Source organism: Gopherus evgoodei, unplaced genomic scaffold, assembly GCF_007399415.2.
Source record: "Gopherus evgoodei ecotype Sinaloan lineage unplaced genomic scaffold, rGopEvg1_v1.p scaffold_319_arrow_ctg1, whole genome shotgun sequence".
Classification (NCBI taxonomy): Eukaryota; Metazoa; Chordata; order Testudines; family Testudinidae; genus Gopherus; species Gopherus evgoodei.
The window spans coordinates 11,358-26,369 of NW_022059982.1; the positions used below are offsets into that span (position 1 = coordinate 11,358).

The following is a 15,012-nucleotide window of genomic DNA, read 5'->3' on the forward strand; positions in this document are numbered from 1 at the left end:
TGTGGGCGTCAGCAAGAGTCTACACGAGCCAGTTCGGATGCCGGATGTTGGTGCCCTTTAGAAATCCCATTGCTCTTGAGTGAACTACCCCACCTGATAGACTCTGAGAGCAGGAGGCAGACGGGAGCAGCATGGAAATGGAAACCAGATTCTCACACCCACTCAGCATCAACACAGAGGTCGCCACTTCTAGCTGAGGATTAAAGGTAAATCTGAACGTTGCTGGGGTTTGGCCACACAAGGAGTCAGTGTGTGGCAAGCTGGGGTGGAAATCTACAGTGCGGTAGGTTGCTGTGCAGTAAGGGGCCGCGCGGATCCAGCTATCACACACTAAAAGTCCCCTAGTGGATTTTGCCCTAATACTGTTTGAAATGGGGGTAGGTCAATGCGCATTAGGGAATGTTTAGTGCACTGGAGCAGGGTCCACACAGCGTGTTAGTAAGTGGCAGGCTAATGCTCTGCAGATTCACACTCCAGCTTGCCACGATCTAACTCTCTGTTTAGACAAGTCCGTGGTCAGATCCTGGGGATCTCACATAGGAGGGAAATGGTGCAGTAGTGGGAAAGGGCACAGCCAGAGCTGTCTCTCAGGCGCACATCATAGTTGTGCATCTCCTGCTCCCCCACACTTCCTATTCTGCCCTTGATAGGTCTCATCCTCCCCCATCCCCATCAGGGCTGAACTGCAACACTGCAGAGTGTGTCTGGGAGCACTGAATTCCAGCTGTTTTGTTGCACCTGGGATGCTGCACAAAATCCAGGCTCTGACACTCTCACTCTTCAGCTGGGCAGCAGAGTGCAGCTAGGGTAGAGTGTGTCTCAGGGTGCCAAGGAGTGGAGGAAAGGGAGAGGAGTCTGTATGTGCCTGCTCGGGAGATTCCCTTTGTGCACGGGGAAGGGCACTGGGCAGAGGGAGTTTCCCAGCTGCGCTGCTAGTCAAGGTCCTGCTCTCAGTGTCTAAGGCATTAGCATGAGGAGAGCATGTTCACGCCCTGCTCTGCTGGTGCTGACATGCAGGCTCCTGAGCTGCACCTGCTGTCTCAGAGCTGGGGGAAGAGAGGAGAGAACGTCTCTTCTTTTCCCATTTACTGCGTGGGGCTGGGAACGGAGCAGAGAGTGAGAAGAGAAGCAGATGCATGGATGAGCAGAATTTAATGGGGCTGGGAATTTCAGGGGAGTCAGGTGACCAACTCCCCTCGATTTTTCAACAGTGTCTAATTTCCTTAGGTCCCTTTGAATATCTCAGCCTCAGAAAAGACTCAGGGAGTTTCACTGAAAGAGGAGATGAACAAGGTGGGACATGTGAGAGGTTAAGGACTAATGAATTGGACAGAGAAACTTCATCAGGTGCACCTACAAATCAAGAGTGACCCAATCAACTTAATAGACAACACCTTTAGCACTCAGACATGAAACAATTTCCTTTTTATACAATGTGCATTTGTCTCCTGGAATTCACTAGAGATCATTGAGTAATTCAGGAAACTGAACAATGTGGCAAGCTATAGCTCTGGATAGATTTGGATAGCGGGCATACCTGGGATGCTGGACATGTGGGGTCAATTCTCTGTTCTCCAGCAGGCTCCCTGGGGCTCCTTGGGGGAATTGCTCAGACCAGATTTTAAAGGTGTTGAGGCATGAAATGATGTAGATGGGCACCAAGTGGAATGCTGAAAAACATCTAAGCAGATTAGGCATCTAATATCCTTTGGCTTGAATGGGAGTTAGGCACTGAGGCTGATCAAGGACTTTGTAAAATCCCACTGGGCACTGCTCTGCATTTTTAGGCACTAAGTATCTTATCAAACTGTCCCTCTGGGCCTCAGTTCTCCATCTGTACAATGGGCACAGAAACCTTTTCCAATCTCACTGTGGTATTGTAAGGATAAATACATTAAGGACTGTGAGATGCTCAGATACTACAATTTTGCTCGGCCTGTAACCAACACACTTCCATTGTTTTGGGTATTTGGGAATAGTCACAGAGTGAAGGCTGATTAAGGACCTTAGACCATGCAGTGTCCTTCTAGGAAAACAATTGAACTACAAAGGCTTTGTCTGTCTGACTACTCAGAATTTACAGCTCCTGGCTCTGACCTTACCTGGGCAGCTGTAAAATGGGAGGATCTCCGGCAGAAGTTAATATTGCAAAAAACAGTTTGGGAGATCAGATATAGACCTCATAGATTTATTCATGTGAGGAAAGGCTGTGAGATCGTTCTTGTTAAATCCATTCTTTTACTCTCTCTTACCGCCGCTGACCATTTTTAGTGTGGGCTAAAACTTGCCAGTGGCTAGCATCCTTTGAGGAACAGCAGATCCTTTGTGGCTCTGCATACCTTGAATTAAGATCCTGATTCAGCAAAGCCCTCAGGCTCAGATTTTTAAAGCTATTTAGAGGTTGCAGAGCTCTGTGTTGCAACAATGCTCAATTGACTTAGGAGCTTAAATTTCATTTTCAAAAGGGATTTAGGCATGGAGGAGTCTGAATCCCATTGGCTGTCAATAGACTGTAGACTTCTCAGAGCTTAAATCTGGGAAAATGAGATTTGGGCTTGGGCATTGCAATGCTGTGTGCTGCAGCACCTAAATAGCTTGAAAAATCTGAGCTTAAGGCACATTGGTTGCCTAAGTACTTTTGAAAATCCCACTAGGTGCCTATCTGCAACTTTGGTGCTTAAATGCCTCTGGATATCTGTCCTTCTGCAGTTGCTTAAGCTGATGCAATGTTTCTCCTTTTCAAAGTCCCTTCTCTGAGTTTTAGTATTTTCCTTAGTACCTAGATGCACCTCATAGAGCAAGCAGAAGAGGACAATCGAACGATCATCACAGAATTCATCCTCCTTGGATTCGGGAATCTCCCTGAACTGCAGATCCTTCTCTTCCTGGTTTTCCTGGTGATCTACATTGTGACCATGTCTGGGAACATCCTCATCTTTGCGCTAGTTGTGGCTGATCAACACCTTCACACCCCCATGTACTTCTTCCTGGGGAACTTGTCCTGCTTGCAGACCTGCTACACCTCCACCATCTTGCCCAGGTTACTGGTCAGTCTCGTGACTGGAGACAGAACCATTTCTGTCAGTGGCTGTTTTGCACAGCTTTATTGCTTTGGTTCTCTGGCAGCTACAGAATGTTATCTCCTAGCAGCGATGTCTTATGATTGATATTTAGCGATATGCAACCCCCTGCATTATGCAGCCCTGATGAACAGCAGGTTGTGCCTCCAGCTAGCAGCAGGGTCTTGGATAAGTGGATTTCTAACTTGTGTAATAACAATGTGGTTTATGTCACAATTAACATTCTGTGGCCCCAGTGAAATTGACCATTTCTTTTGTGATTTTTCTCCAATGCTAAAACTCTCCTGCAGTGACACCAGCCTGATCACACTGGTTAGTTTCATACTCACCTCCATAAACACGCCTTGCCCATTTCTATTAACTGTGACATCCTATGTTTGTATCATTGCTACTATCCTGAGAATCCCTTCCATTACTGGGAGGCAAAAGGCCTTTTCCACCTGCTCCTCTCACCTCATTGTGGTTACAGTTTTCTATGGGACCCTAATGACTGTGTATCTGCTACCAAAAACCAATACACTAAAAGCCCTGAACAAAGTGTTCTCTGTCTTCTACACAGTCCTGACTCCCATGATCAACCCCCTCATCTACAGCCTGCGAAACAAAGAGGTGAAGGAGGCCCTGAGAAAAGTCATCCGGTAATACATGTTGCTCAAATGAATTCAGATGGAGTGATCTGTGAAGGAACCTATCTGGGTTAACGAGTAAGAAATTTGACATCTAGTAGTTCCAACCTCACACCAATGGGAACTGCTTTGGGGAATGTCAGGACATGCTATGTTTTGGGTTGATGACATTCCCATCCGTGGCTAAAGCTGATATTTGCTACTGCCTAAAAGGAGTTTAGTCTGTAAAAGGGAACATTCTGGAATTGGCGAGGATCTTATCTGTATTCAGATGGATTAGACATAGATTTGCTCATTTTATATTATTTTGTTTGGTGACTTAGTTTTTTCTGTCTGTTACTACTTGGGACCACTTAAATCCTGTATTGAATAAAATCACTTTATACTTATTAATTAACCCAGAGTATGTATAAATAATTGATGGGCAAACAAGTGTGCATATCTCTCTATCAGTGTTATAGAGGGTGAACAACGTATGAGTTTGTTCTGCATAAGCTTTATACAGGGTTAAACTGTTTTATTTGGGTTTAGACCTCATTGGGAGTTGGGCATCTGAACGCTAAAGACGAGCACACTTCTGTTAGCTGCTTTCATAAACCTGCAGCTTTGGGGCAAGTAATTCAGACCCTGGGTCTTTGTTGGAGCAGATGGGAATGGCTGGCTCAGCAAGACAGATGCTGAAGTCCTGAGCTGTCAGAGAAAGCAGAGGTAGAAGTAGTCTGGGCACTCAGGTCGCAGCTCCCAGAAGGGTTTCTTTGATCTAACCCATCACAGTCAACGTTTGAAGCACTTGTCTTGCTTGTGCTTTCACTCCTGTTTCAGGCAATGGGCAGAGCTTTCATGAGTCACTGGTGGACATTTCAGGGGCATTTTCTGACCTGTAAGAAGAAGGCATCTATTGGAGGAGGATGAGGGTGATACAGACCTGGCAGACTCAAACTGGCTGATACTGCTCATGGGTCTTGGGAGAGTCTCTGATGTCCCCTGTGTAGACTGGTGCTTCTGAAGCAGGGCCACAAGCACAGACTGGTGGTACCCCATCCTCATGAAGACCTGGGATAACCAGAAATTGCACTGGGGCCATGATTTTATGTACACAAGGAGCCAGAGTACAGACACCGTAAAGGGTACTACTCCATGGGTGTTCAGGCCATTGGGGACCACAGAGGCAAAGTTATGGATGCCAACGTGGGCTGCCCTGGAAAAGTTCCTGATGCCAGGGTTTTCTGTCAGTCAGGCATCTACCTTCATGGACTGGCCGGAACACTATTCCAAATGACAATGTCATTAATGGAATTACTGTTTCCATGGTTATTCTAGGGGATCCCATATACCTCCTTTTGCCGGGGCATATGAAACCATATCTTGATCAGAGGCCATGTCAAAAGGATGCTTAATTATCTTCTCAAAAGGTGTAGAATGGTGGTTGAATGTGTGTTTGTCAGATTGAAATCCTCAAGTCTGAGTTTGGGCTAACATTGCAATGTACACATTCCCTAAGACCCAGTGCGTCAGACCCAAAACAGATTAATGGCTATCAAAATAAAATAAATGATGTGAATGATTTGTGTTGATGCAACCTCTTTGCTACAGCAACAACAACAAGAAAATCAATGTCAAGTTCAAAACCAGCAGATAGGCATGGAGGAAATGCTACTCATGGCATATTTGAAAAGTATTAGCTTCTTTCATCCTGAAGCACATTGGGTAAAATTTCCAAAAGTGTCTAGCTGACTTAGAAGCATAAATCTCATTGACTTTCTATGAGACACAGATTCCCCCATCCTTAGGTCCTTCTGAAAGGGGAAACTTAAGCTCTGAAGTCACTTTGGTGCTTTTGAAAATTCTACCCATTAAATAGTACTTTAATCCATAGGCCTCTGATTCAAATTAATACACAGAAACTAATTGAAGGCGTGACAGTAGTTGCGTCACTGAGGGTCGTCTACACGGGAGCTGAAGGTGAGCCTCCCAGGCTGGGTAGGTAGACTCGTGCTAGCAGGACTTGTCCTAGCATGCTAAAAATAGCTGTGTGGATGTTGTAGGGGGGATCAAGCCTGCACCTCCCCTGAGGTGAGGGATGTCATTATGACCTGGATCAAATCTTGTTATGGTTGAGTTAAAAATCTTATTCTAACTGATGTGTGGACACCCCTTCTATTCACATAAATGTCAGGATGAGTTCATCAGAAGCCCCCTCTTCCATCTAAGACAAACAGTGTGTGAACCTGCCCAAGAATTTGGACTGAGTGGGCAGAAGGGTTTGGCTGAGCACAGGCTGGTGTGTGAAAGAAGAGAGAAAGAGAGAACACACAGAACTGAGAGAGGGAGACTGAGGGAAAAAAACAAGGAAGGCAAACAGTAGCCCAGTGCGAGCCTGGGAAAAGTGACCATTTAGATTGAATGAGATGGCTAATGAGACTGGGGGGGCGGTTAGCAAAGAAGCTGCTTCTCTTGATCTTGGTTCCTCATGCATTCAGGGAAGTCGGACTTTGTACATTCCTTGTCAATAAATGAAACTGGATCAAAGAAAATATCAGACTCCATCAATTTCTACTTCTGACTGGGACATCCTCACGGCTCCAAACTGTGACTAGCCACTCGTATTAAAAAGAGGTAACAATACACAGTCTCTCCCCCGCATGGAGATACACATTGTATTTGGAGAGGTTTGAACCCTAATGCCCTCAGCATCTACTCAAGATTGTCTTCTTCTTGCAGCAGAATAGTTGAGAGTGTGTGAGTGTTTGTGTCTCTATCTGGTGCCTAGAGAAAAACAACCCAATATGCTGCTTAGAGTAACAGGAATTATCATCATTGCCTATGATAACTCTGATTATTCTTGTTAGCCATGCAAATGTCAAGTCCCACTTTGATGACTACAGACTAATCGCACATCGTGGAAAAAGATATTTATTGGTTCAGAATTTGCCATCTTTTAATTTTATTATATGTCCCTATGATGTTTTTTGTGGTTTCCCAGGATTGTGCAGCAACCACTGACATCTCTGCTTAGCATGGGGAAGCCAGGTCTTTGCCTGCCAGGAGTCAGCTCCCTGAATATTATTGTGATTTTTGGTGGAAGTGGCCATCTATCACAAAGGCAGGCTTACTTGGGTGTTAAGAGAGACTGGAGTGTCCAAGGGGACTGTCTGTGACTCCATGTTAAGGCTATTGTAGTGCTTGAGGAGGTCCCACTTGATACTCGGTTGGTGAAATCTAAGTCTAGAACTCACAGTCAATGTGGGGGTTGTGCGCTGTTTCTGAACAGTCTGCCCTGAGGTTGGTACCCGTGCTCTTCAGCCACTCCAGACAGCCTGACAGCCCTTCTATCCCGGTAATCGGGGATGGCATGAGTGAGCCAGGTCGTCTTGAAAAGCCTGTGTTGCCACAGTGCGACAATACTCTCCTCTGTCTTCAGCAACTCAGGCTGGAAAAGGGTTTGAAATGGCCGTTACACTTTACAAGTGTGCTATCCTGTCAGGGGAGTAGGATCAGGATTTGAACATAGGGCCATGGCAGGAAGCACCTGGCCACTGCAGTGACATGGTAGAGTGGGAATGTGTGATGTGAGTATTTTGGGGTATCTCACAAATAGGGCAGAGTTAAGGTTGTGTGGGCATTTATCTCCTCTCTCTATTTCCTGGTTCTCAGAAGTCAGAGTTTTGCTGAACTCAGCCTTTGGGAAGGGCCTGAGCTATCACTGGGCACCTTAACTCTGCTTTAACAAAGACTTTTTTGTGACATTTTATTTCCTAGTGTTTTAAACAGAAGGAGCAATGTTTGTTGGTGGGAGTTACTGGCCATTTAGACAACTGTCGTTCTCACCTAGGTTTGCAGTTGATGCGCAACTGTGGCTCGGTAATAATCAAAAGACCTAGTTTTTATATTGTACTTTCCATCAACACATCTCCAAGAGCTTGAGATCATTATCCTCATTTTACAGATGGGACTCTGAGGCACATGGTCATCCAACAGGCCAGTCGCAGAGCTGGGAATAATCTCAATCCAGTGGCTTCTCCACTGGGCCACACAGTTGCTCTTTGATTCCACAGTGCTCCTTCCCACTCCTCTGCATGTTTTGTTATAGTTTCCTTCTTGTCCTACTCTCGGTGCACATGGAGAACGATGGATCATTATCAATTTTTTAACAACCTGGTACATCTCTAAAGACTGTTACCACGTTCCCCCCTCAACCTTCTCTTCTCCAGACTAAACACGCCAAATTCTTTCTACTTTTCCTCACAAGTCAAGTTTTCTAAACCTCTTTATCATTTTTGTTGCTCTCCTCTGGTCTGTGTCTAATTTTTCTGCATCCCTCTTAAAGTGCAGTGCCCAGAACTGGACACACTACTCCAGCTGAGGCCTCACCAGTGCTGAGTAGAGCACAACAATTACCTCCCAGGTCTTACATGCAACACACCTGTTAATTCACCCAGGAATGGGCAAGCTAGCCCAGACAGTCAGCAAAGAATAACTTCTATGGGCCAAAACTTAAGGAACTCATTCTTCTCTAACTCAGGGCATATCTACACTACAAAATTAAGTCGACCTAACTTACGCCAGCAGATAGTCGCCGCAGTAATTACATCGCTCGAGCGTGTCTACACTTTGCTCCTTGTGTCGGCGGTGCTTGACCTCACCAGCAGCACTCACGACGATTGCACTGACAGTGTGGGGCATCATGGGAAAGCTCCTGAAAGCCAATAACATTTGACATAAGCAATGCAATGTCTACATTGATACTAACTATATTAACCTTGACTCTACGCTGCTCGTGGAGGTTCAGTTATTAAGATGGTGTAGTGGGGCAGTTACATCAGCGGGAGTGAAATTTAAGTGTAAAAGCTTCCATAGTTAGGTCGACATAAAATGCCTTGACTCAAGCCTGTCATAAACAGATAGTTAAGGGTTAATGTCTCTTTTACCTGTAAAGGGTTAAGAAGCTCAGTAAACCTGGCTGACACCTTACCAAAGGACTAATAGGGGGACAAGATACTTTCAAATCTCGGTGGAGGGAAGCCTTTGTTCGTGTTCTTTGTTTTGGGTGTTGTTTACTTTCAGGACTGAGAGGGACCAGACCAGATGTACATCCAGGCTCTCCAAATCTTTCTGAATCAGTCTTTCATGTTCAAAATTGTAAGTATAGCCAGGCTAGGCAGATTAGTCTTATGTTTGTTTGTTTTTTCAACTTGTAAATGAGTTTCTATTTTGCTGGAAGGATTTTTACCTCTGTTTGCTGTAACTTTGAATCTAAGGCTGGGGGGGGTCTCTCTAGTCTATACGAATCTGAATACCCTGTAAGCGTTTTTCCATCCTGATTTTAGAGAGATAATTTTTACTTTTTTCTTTCTTTAATTAAAAGCTTGCCTTTTAAGTACCTGATTGATTTTTTCCTTGTTTTAAGACCTAAGGGGATTGGGTCTGAACTCACCAGGGACTGGTGGGGGGAAAGGAGGGAGAAGGGTTAATTTCTCCTTGTTTCTAAGATCCAGGGAGTTTGGATCTTTGTTCACCAGGGAATTGGTGAAGTCTCTCAAGGCTGCCCAGGGAGGGAAAGTTTTGGGGAAATAGAAGTGTACCAAGCACTCAATTTTGGCTGGTGGCAGCGTACCAGATCTAAGCTAGTAATTAAGCTTAGAAGGGTCCATGCAGGTCACCACCATCTGTACCCGAAAGTTCAGATTGGGGAAAAAACCTCTGCACAGCCTAACTCTGTAGTGGAGACTAGGGCTCAATAGTCAATGGCCTTGATGTTTACACTGTCTTAACAAGCATCATAGCATTGAATTCCCTCCTGAGGGCACTTTCAAAGCAGGGATCCTTAGCAGCAGCCTCAGTGGAGATCCCAAGAGCTGCCTGAGCTAAGTGAGGCTGCTTTCCCCTATAAACTCTAGAAGGCTCCAGAGCAGGAGGCATGGAGGCCCCTTGTAATATACACGTGTGTGTGTATCAGGCAAGAAATCAAGAGCCGGCCCAGTGCAGCAGTGGAAGGTAGGTGTCTTGGCAGAGCGAATAAGGGTTTGTCCATACGGGGTGATGGAGCACAATAGTGGCGTCTTAATTCTAAAGTGCCTCAATGTGTTGTGCACAAAGGAACTTTCTGTGGGCGACATCAAGAGTCTACACGAGCCAGTTCACGTGCCGGAGGCTGGTGCCCTTTAGAAATCCCATTGCTCTTGAGTGCACTACCCCACCCTGTAGACAGACTCTGAGAGCAGGAGACAGAAGGGAGCAGCATGGAAGTGGAAACCAGATCCCCACACCCACTCAGCATCAACACAGAGGTCACCGCTTCTTGCTGAGGATTAAAGGTAAATCTGAACCTTCCTGGGGTTTGCCCACACAAGGAGCCTGTGCGTGGCAAACTGGGGTGGAAATCTACAGTGCGGTAGGCTGCTGTGCAGTAAGGGGCCACGCGGATCCAACTATCACACACTAAAAGTCCCCTAGTGGATTTTGCCCTAGTGCTGTTTGAAATGGGGGTAGGAGCTGTCTCTCAGGTGCACACCGTAGTTGTGCATCTCCTGCTCCCCCACACTTCCTATTCTGCCCTTGATAGGTCTCATCCTTCCCCACCCCCAACAGGGCTGAACTGCAACACTGCAGAGTGTGGCTGGGAGCACTGAGTTCCAGCTGTTCTGTTGCACCCGGGATGCCGCACAAAATCCAGGCTCAGACACTTTCACTCTTCAGCTGGGCAGCAGAGTGCAGCTGGGGTAGAGTGTGTCTCAGGGTGCCAAGGAGGAGAGGAAAGGGAGAGGAGTCTGTATGTGCCTGCTCGGGAGATTCCCTTTGTGCATGGGGAAGGGCACTGGGCAGACGGAGTTTCCCAGCTGCACTGCTAGTCAAGGTCCTGCTCTCAGTGTCTCAGGCATTAGCATGAGGAGAGCATGCTCACGCCCTGCTCTGCTGGTGCTGACATGCATGCTCCTGAGCTGCATCTGCTGTCTCAGAGCTGGGGGAAGAGAGGAGAGAGCATCTCTTCTTTTCCCATTTACTGCATGGGGCTGGGAACGGAGCAGAGAGTGAGAAGAGAAGCAGATGCATGGATGGGCAGAGTTTAATGGGGCTGGGAATTTCAGGGGAGTCAGGTGACCAACTCCCCTTGATTTTTCAACAGTGTCTAATTTCTTTAGGTCCCTTTGAATATCCAAGTCTCAGAAAAGACTCAGAGAGTTTCACTGTAAGAGGAGATGAACAAGATGGGACATGTGAGAGGTTAAAGATTAATGAATTGGACAGAGAAACTCCATCAGGTGCACCTACAAATCAAGAGTGACCCAATCAACTTAACAGACAACACCTTTAGCTCTCAGACATGAAACAATTTTCTCTTTACACAATGTGTCGTCGTCTCCTGGAACTCACTGTCATAAGAGATCATTGAGTAATTCAAGAAACTGAATAATGTGGCAAGCTATAGCTCTGGGCAGGGGGCTAACCTGGAATGTTGGACATGTGGGGTCAATTCTCTGTTCTGCAGTAGGCTGCCTGGGGCCCTTTGGGGGAATTGCTTAGGCCAGATCTTAAAGGTCTTGAGGCACCAAATGATGTAGATGGGCACCAAGTGGAATGCTGAAAAGCATCTAAGCAGGTTAGGCATCTAATATCCTTTGGCTTGAATGGGAGTTAGGCACTGAGGCTGATCAAGGACATTGTAAAATCCCACTGGGCACTGCTCTGCATTTTTAGGCACTAAGTATCTTATCAAACTGTCCCTCTGGGCCTCAGTTCTCCATCTGTACAACGGGCACAGAAACCTTTTCCAATCTCACTGTGGTATTGTGAGGATAAATCCATTAAGGCAGTGGCCCCCAACCTTTTTGTGGCCAGTAGCACAATCATGTTTTCAGAAGAGTGTGATGGGCGCCAACAATTTTTCAAGGCTTATTTTGTATTTGTGCATTAAATAATACGAAAAACATCATATTTAATATTCTTCCCATTCTAGGCTGAAATAATACATACATTGTCTCTTATTTGAACCTCTTATTTTGGAGCAAAATGTTAAAAAAATAATAAATTGCAAAGCACAAGAAAACAGCAGTATCAGTGCAGGAAGAATACTCACATACAGAGCCAGCTCCAGCCACCAGTGGAGCAAGCAGGTGCCTGGCAGGGGGCCCTGGAATCTCTCCCCTGATGAGCACTAGACAGGCCTCAGAGTTCTCTGTGCCCAGCAGACGTGGGGCTGCGGCTTCTCTGCAGCCCCCAGTTCTCTGTACCTGGCAGGCGCGGGACCGCAGCTTCTCTTCTTGAAGCTGGAGAGAAGCCGCAGCCCCGCACTTGCCGGGGACAGAGAGCACCGGCACCCGCAGCCTTGGAGTTCTCTGTCTCCGACAGGCACAGAGCCAGACGAAGCACAGCCCTGCGCCTCCTGGGGAAAGAGAGAAGCAGCGCCCACAACCCTGGAATTCTCTGTCCCCAGCAACCACAGGGCTGCTGCTTCTTTCCCCTGTTGAGCACCAGGCAGGAGCACATAAATGCCCCAGTGAGCGCCATGGTGCCCACGGGCACTGCGTTGGGTATCACTGCATTAAGGACTGTGAGGTGCTCAGATACTACGATGTTGCTCGGTCTGTAACCAGCACACTTCCATTGTTCTGGGTATTTGGGAATACTCATTTAGTGAAGGCTGATTAAGGACCTTAGACCATGCAGTGTCATACTAGGAAAACAATTGAACTACAAAGGCTCTGTCTGTCTGACTACTCAGAATTTACAGCTCCTGGCTCTGACCTCACCTGGGCAGCTGTAAAATGGGAGGATCTCCGGCAGAAGTTAATATTGCAAAAAACAGTTTGGGAGATCAGAATTAGACCTCAGATTTATTCATGTGAGGAAAGGCTGTGAGATCATTCTTGTTAAAGCCATTCCTTTACTCTCTCTTACCGCCGCTGACCATTTTTAGTGTGGGCTAAAACTTGCCAGTGGCTAGCATCCTTTGAAGAACAGCAGATCCTTTGTGGCTCTGCATAGCTTGAATTAAGATCCTGATTCAGCAAAGCCCTCAGGCCCAGATTTTTAAATCTATTTAGGGGTTGCTGAGCTCAGTATTGCAACAACGCCTAACTGAATGAGGAGCCTAAATTCCATTTTCAAAAGGGATTTACGCATGGAGGAGTCTAAATCCCATTGGCTGTCAAAAGAATGTAGAGTCCTCAGTGCCTACATCTGGGAAAATAAGATTTAGTCTTGGGCATTGTGATGCTATGTGCTGCAGCACCAAAATAACTTTAAAAATCTGGCCTTAAGGCACATTGGTTGCCTAAGTATTTTAGAAAATTCCACTAGGCACCTATCTGCAACTTTGGGTGCTTAAATGCCTCTGGATGTCTTATCCTTCTGCATTTGCTTAAGCTGATGGGATGTTTCTGCCTTTGAAAGTCCTGTCTCTGAGTTTCAGTATTTTTATTTGTATCTAGATGCACCTCAAAGACAAAGCTGAAGAGGACAATCAAACGATCATTACAGAATTCATTCTCCTGGGATTCGGGAATCTCCCTGAACTGCAGATCCTTCTCTTCCTGGTTTTCCTGGTGATCTACATTGTGACCATGTCTGGGAACATCCTCATTGTTGCGCTAGTTGTGGCTGATCAGCACCTTCACACTCCCATGTACTTCTTTCTGGGGAATTTGTCCTGCTTGGAGACCTGCTATACCTTGACCATCCTGCCCAGGTTACTGGCCAGTCTCCTGACTGGAGACAGAACCATTTCTGTCAGTGGCTGTTTTGTACAGTTTTATTGCTTTGGTTGTTTGATAACTACAGAATGTTATCTCCTAGCAGTGATGTCTTATGATCGGTATCTAGCGATATGCAAACCCCTACATTATGCAACCCTGATGAACAGCAGGTTGTGTCTCCAGTTAGCGGCAGGGTCTTGGATAAGTGGGTTTCTAACTTGTGTAATAACAATGTGGTTTATGTTGCAATTAATATTCTGTGGCCCCAATGAAATTGACCATTTCTTTTGTGATTTTTCTCCGATGCTAAAGCTCTCCTGCAGTGACACCAGCATGATCACACTGGTTAGTTTCATACTTGCCTCCATAAACACGCCTTGCCCATTTCTATTAACTGTGACATCCTATGTTTGTATCATTGCTACTATCCTGAGAATCCCTTCCACCACTGGAAGGCAAAAGGCCTTTTCCACCTGCTCCTCTCACCTCATTGTGGTTACAGTTTTCTATGGGACCCTAATGACTGTGTATCTGCTACCAAAAACCAGTACACTGAAAGCCCTGAACAAAGTGTTCTCTGTCTTCTACACAGTCCTAACTCCCATGCTCAACCCCCTCATCTACAGCCTGTGAAACAAAGAGGTGAAGGAGGCCCTGAGAAAAGTCATCAGTTAATATATATTGCTCAAATGAATTCAGATGGAGTGACTGATCTGTGAAGGAACTTATATGGCTAAACGAGCAAGAAAGTTGACATCTAGTAGAGCCCTAGCTCATGCCATAGGCACTGCATTGGGGAATGTGAGGACATACTATGTCTTGGGTTGATGACATTCCCATTTGTGGCTAAAGCTGATACTTGCTACTGCCTTAATTGGAAACCTGACTGTCTTGCACTCTACACTCCACATGTTGACATTTGAGATTTCAGATACGTGTTTCATCTATTTCTCTGTTCTCTCTGAGTTGGGAAAATGCCACATTCTACTTGGCACTGGCCTCAGATCCCTGTGGGTGGAATTAGCTGATTCAAATATTTTCTCTCTCCTTGACGTCCTGGATTTCCAAAAGCTCCATAACTTTATATCTGGGAAGATTGTACTGGTCTTCCCATTTGTTGGGCTGCATGTCATCTTGCAATGGGTAGAAGGGGTGTAAGGGTGTGTCTATACTGCAATGTAAGCCTAGAGTCTGTGGGACTTGAACCCATAGGCTCAGTGAGTGTAAACCTAGGCTTGAGTGTCCACACTGAATATTAACACTAGGTTTAGAATTTCCTGACTCAGGCCTCACACCAGTGCTCAGGCATCTAGGCTCCACTATGCAGCCCTAAGTCAAACCAGTCTGTGCCAGGTCTTCAGCTGGCTAAAGAGAGAGCCTCTCCAGCCCCCCAGGATACTTGAAAGAAACTGGAACAAAGGACAGTGACTGCAAGGGGTGTGAGCGATTGCTGGACCCAGGCTAAAAGGAGATTAGTCTGTAAAACGGAGCATTCTGGAACTGGTGAGGTGTATTCAGTTTGATTAGACATAAATTTGAGCGTTTTATTTTATTTTGCTTGGTGACTTTTCTTTGTTCTATCTGTTACTACTTGGAACCACTTAAATCCTACTT

At 45.9% G+C, this 15,012-nt stretch overlaps 1 protein-coding gene and 1 pseudogene across 1 annotated transcript; both read left to right on the forward strand.

The window, feature by feature from the left end:
- The first annotated feature begins 2,783 nt into the window (after positions 1-2,783).
- On the forward strand, positions 2,784-3,722 carry LOC115640369 (annotated as a pseudogene).
- Positions 3,723-13,134: 9,412 nt separating this feature from the next.
- Positions 13,135-14,031, forward strand: LOC115640370 (olfactory receptor 10A7-like). The gene has a single exon (XM_030543101.1). It carries the CDS (start codon positions 13,135-13,137, stop codon positions 14,029-14,031), a length of 897 nt encoding a protein of 298 aa, XP_030398961.1.
- The last annotated feature ends 981 nt before the right edge of the window (positions 14,032-15,012 follow it).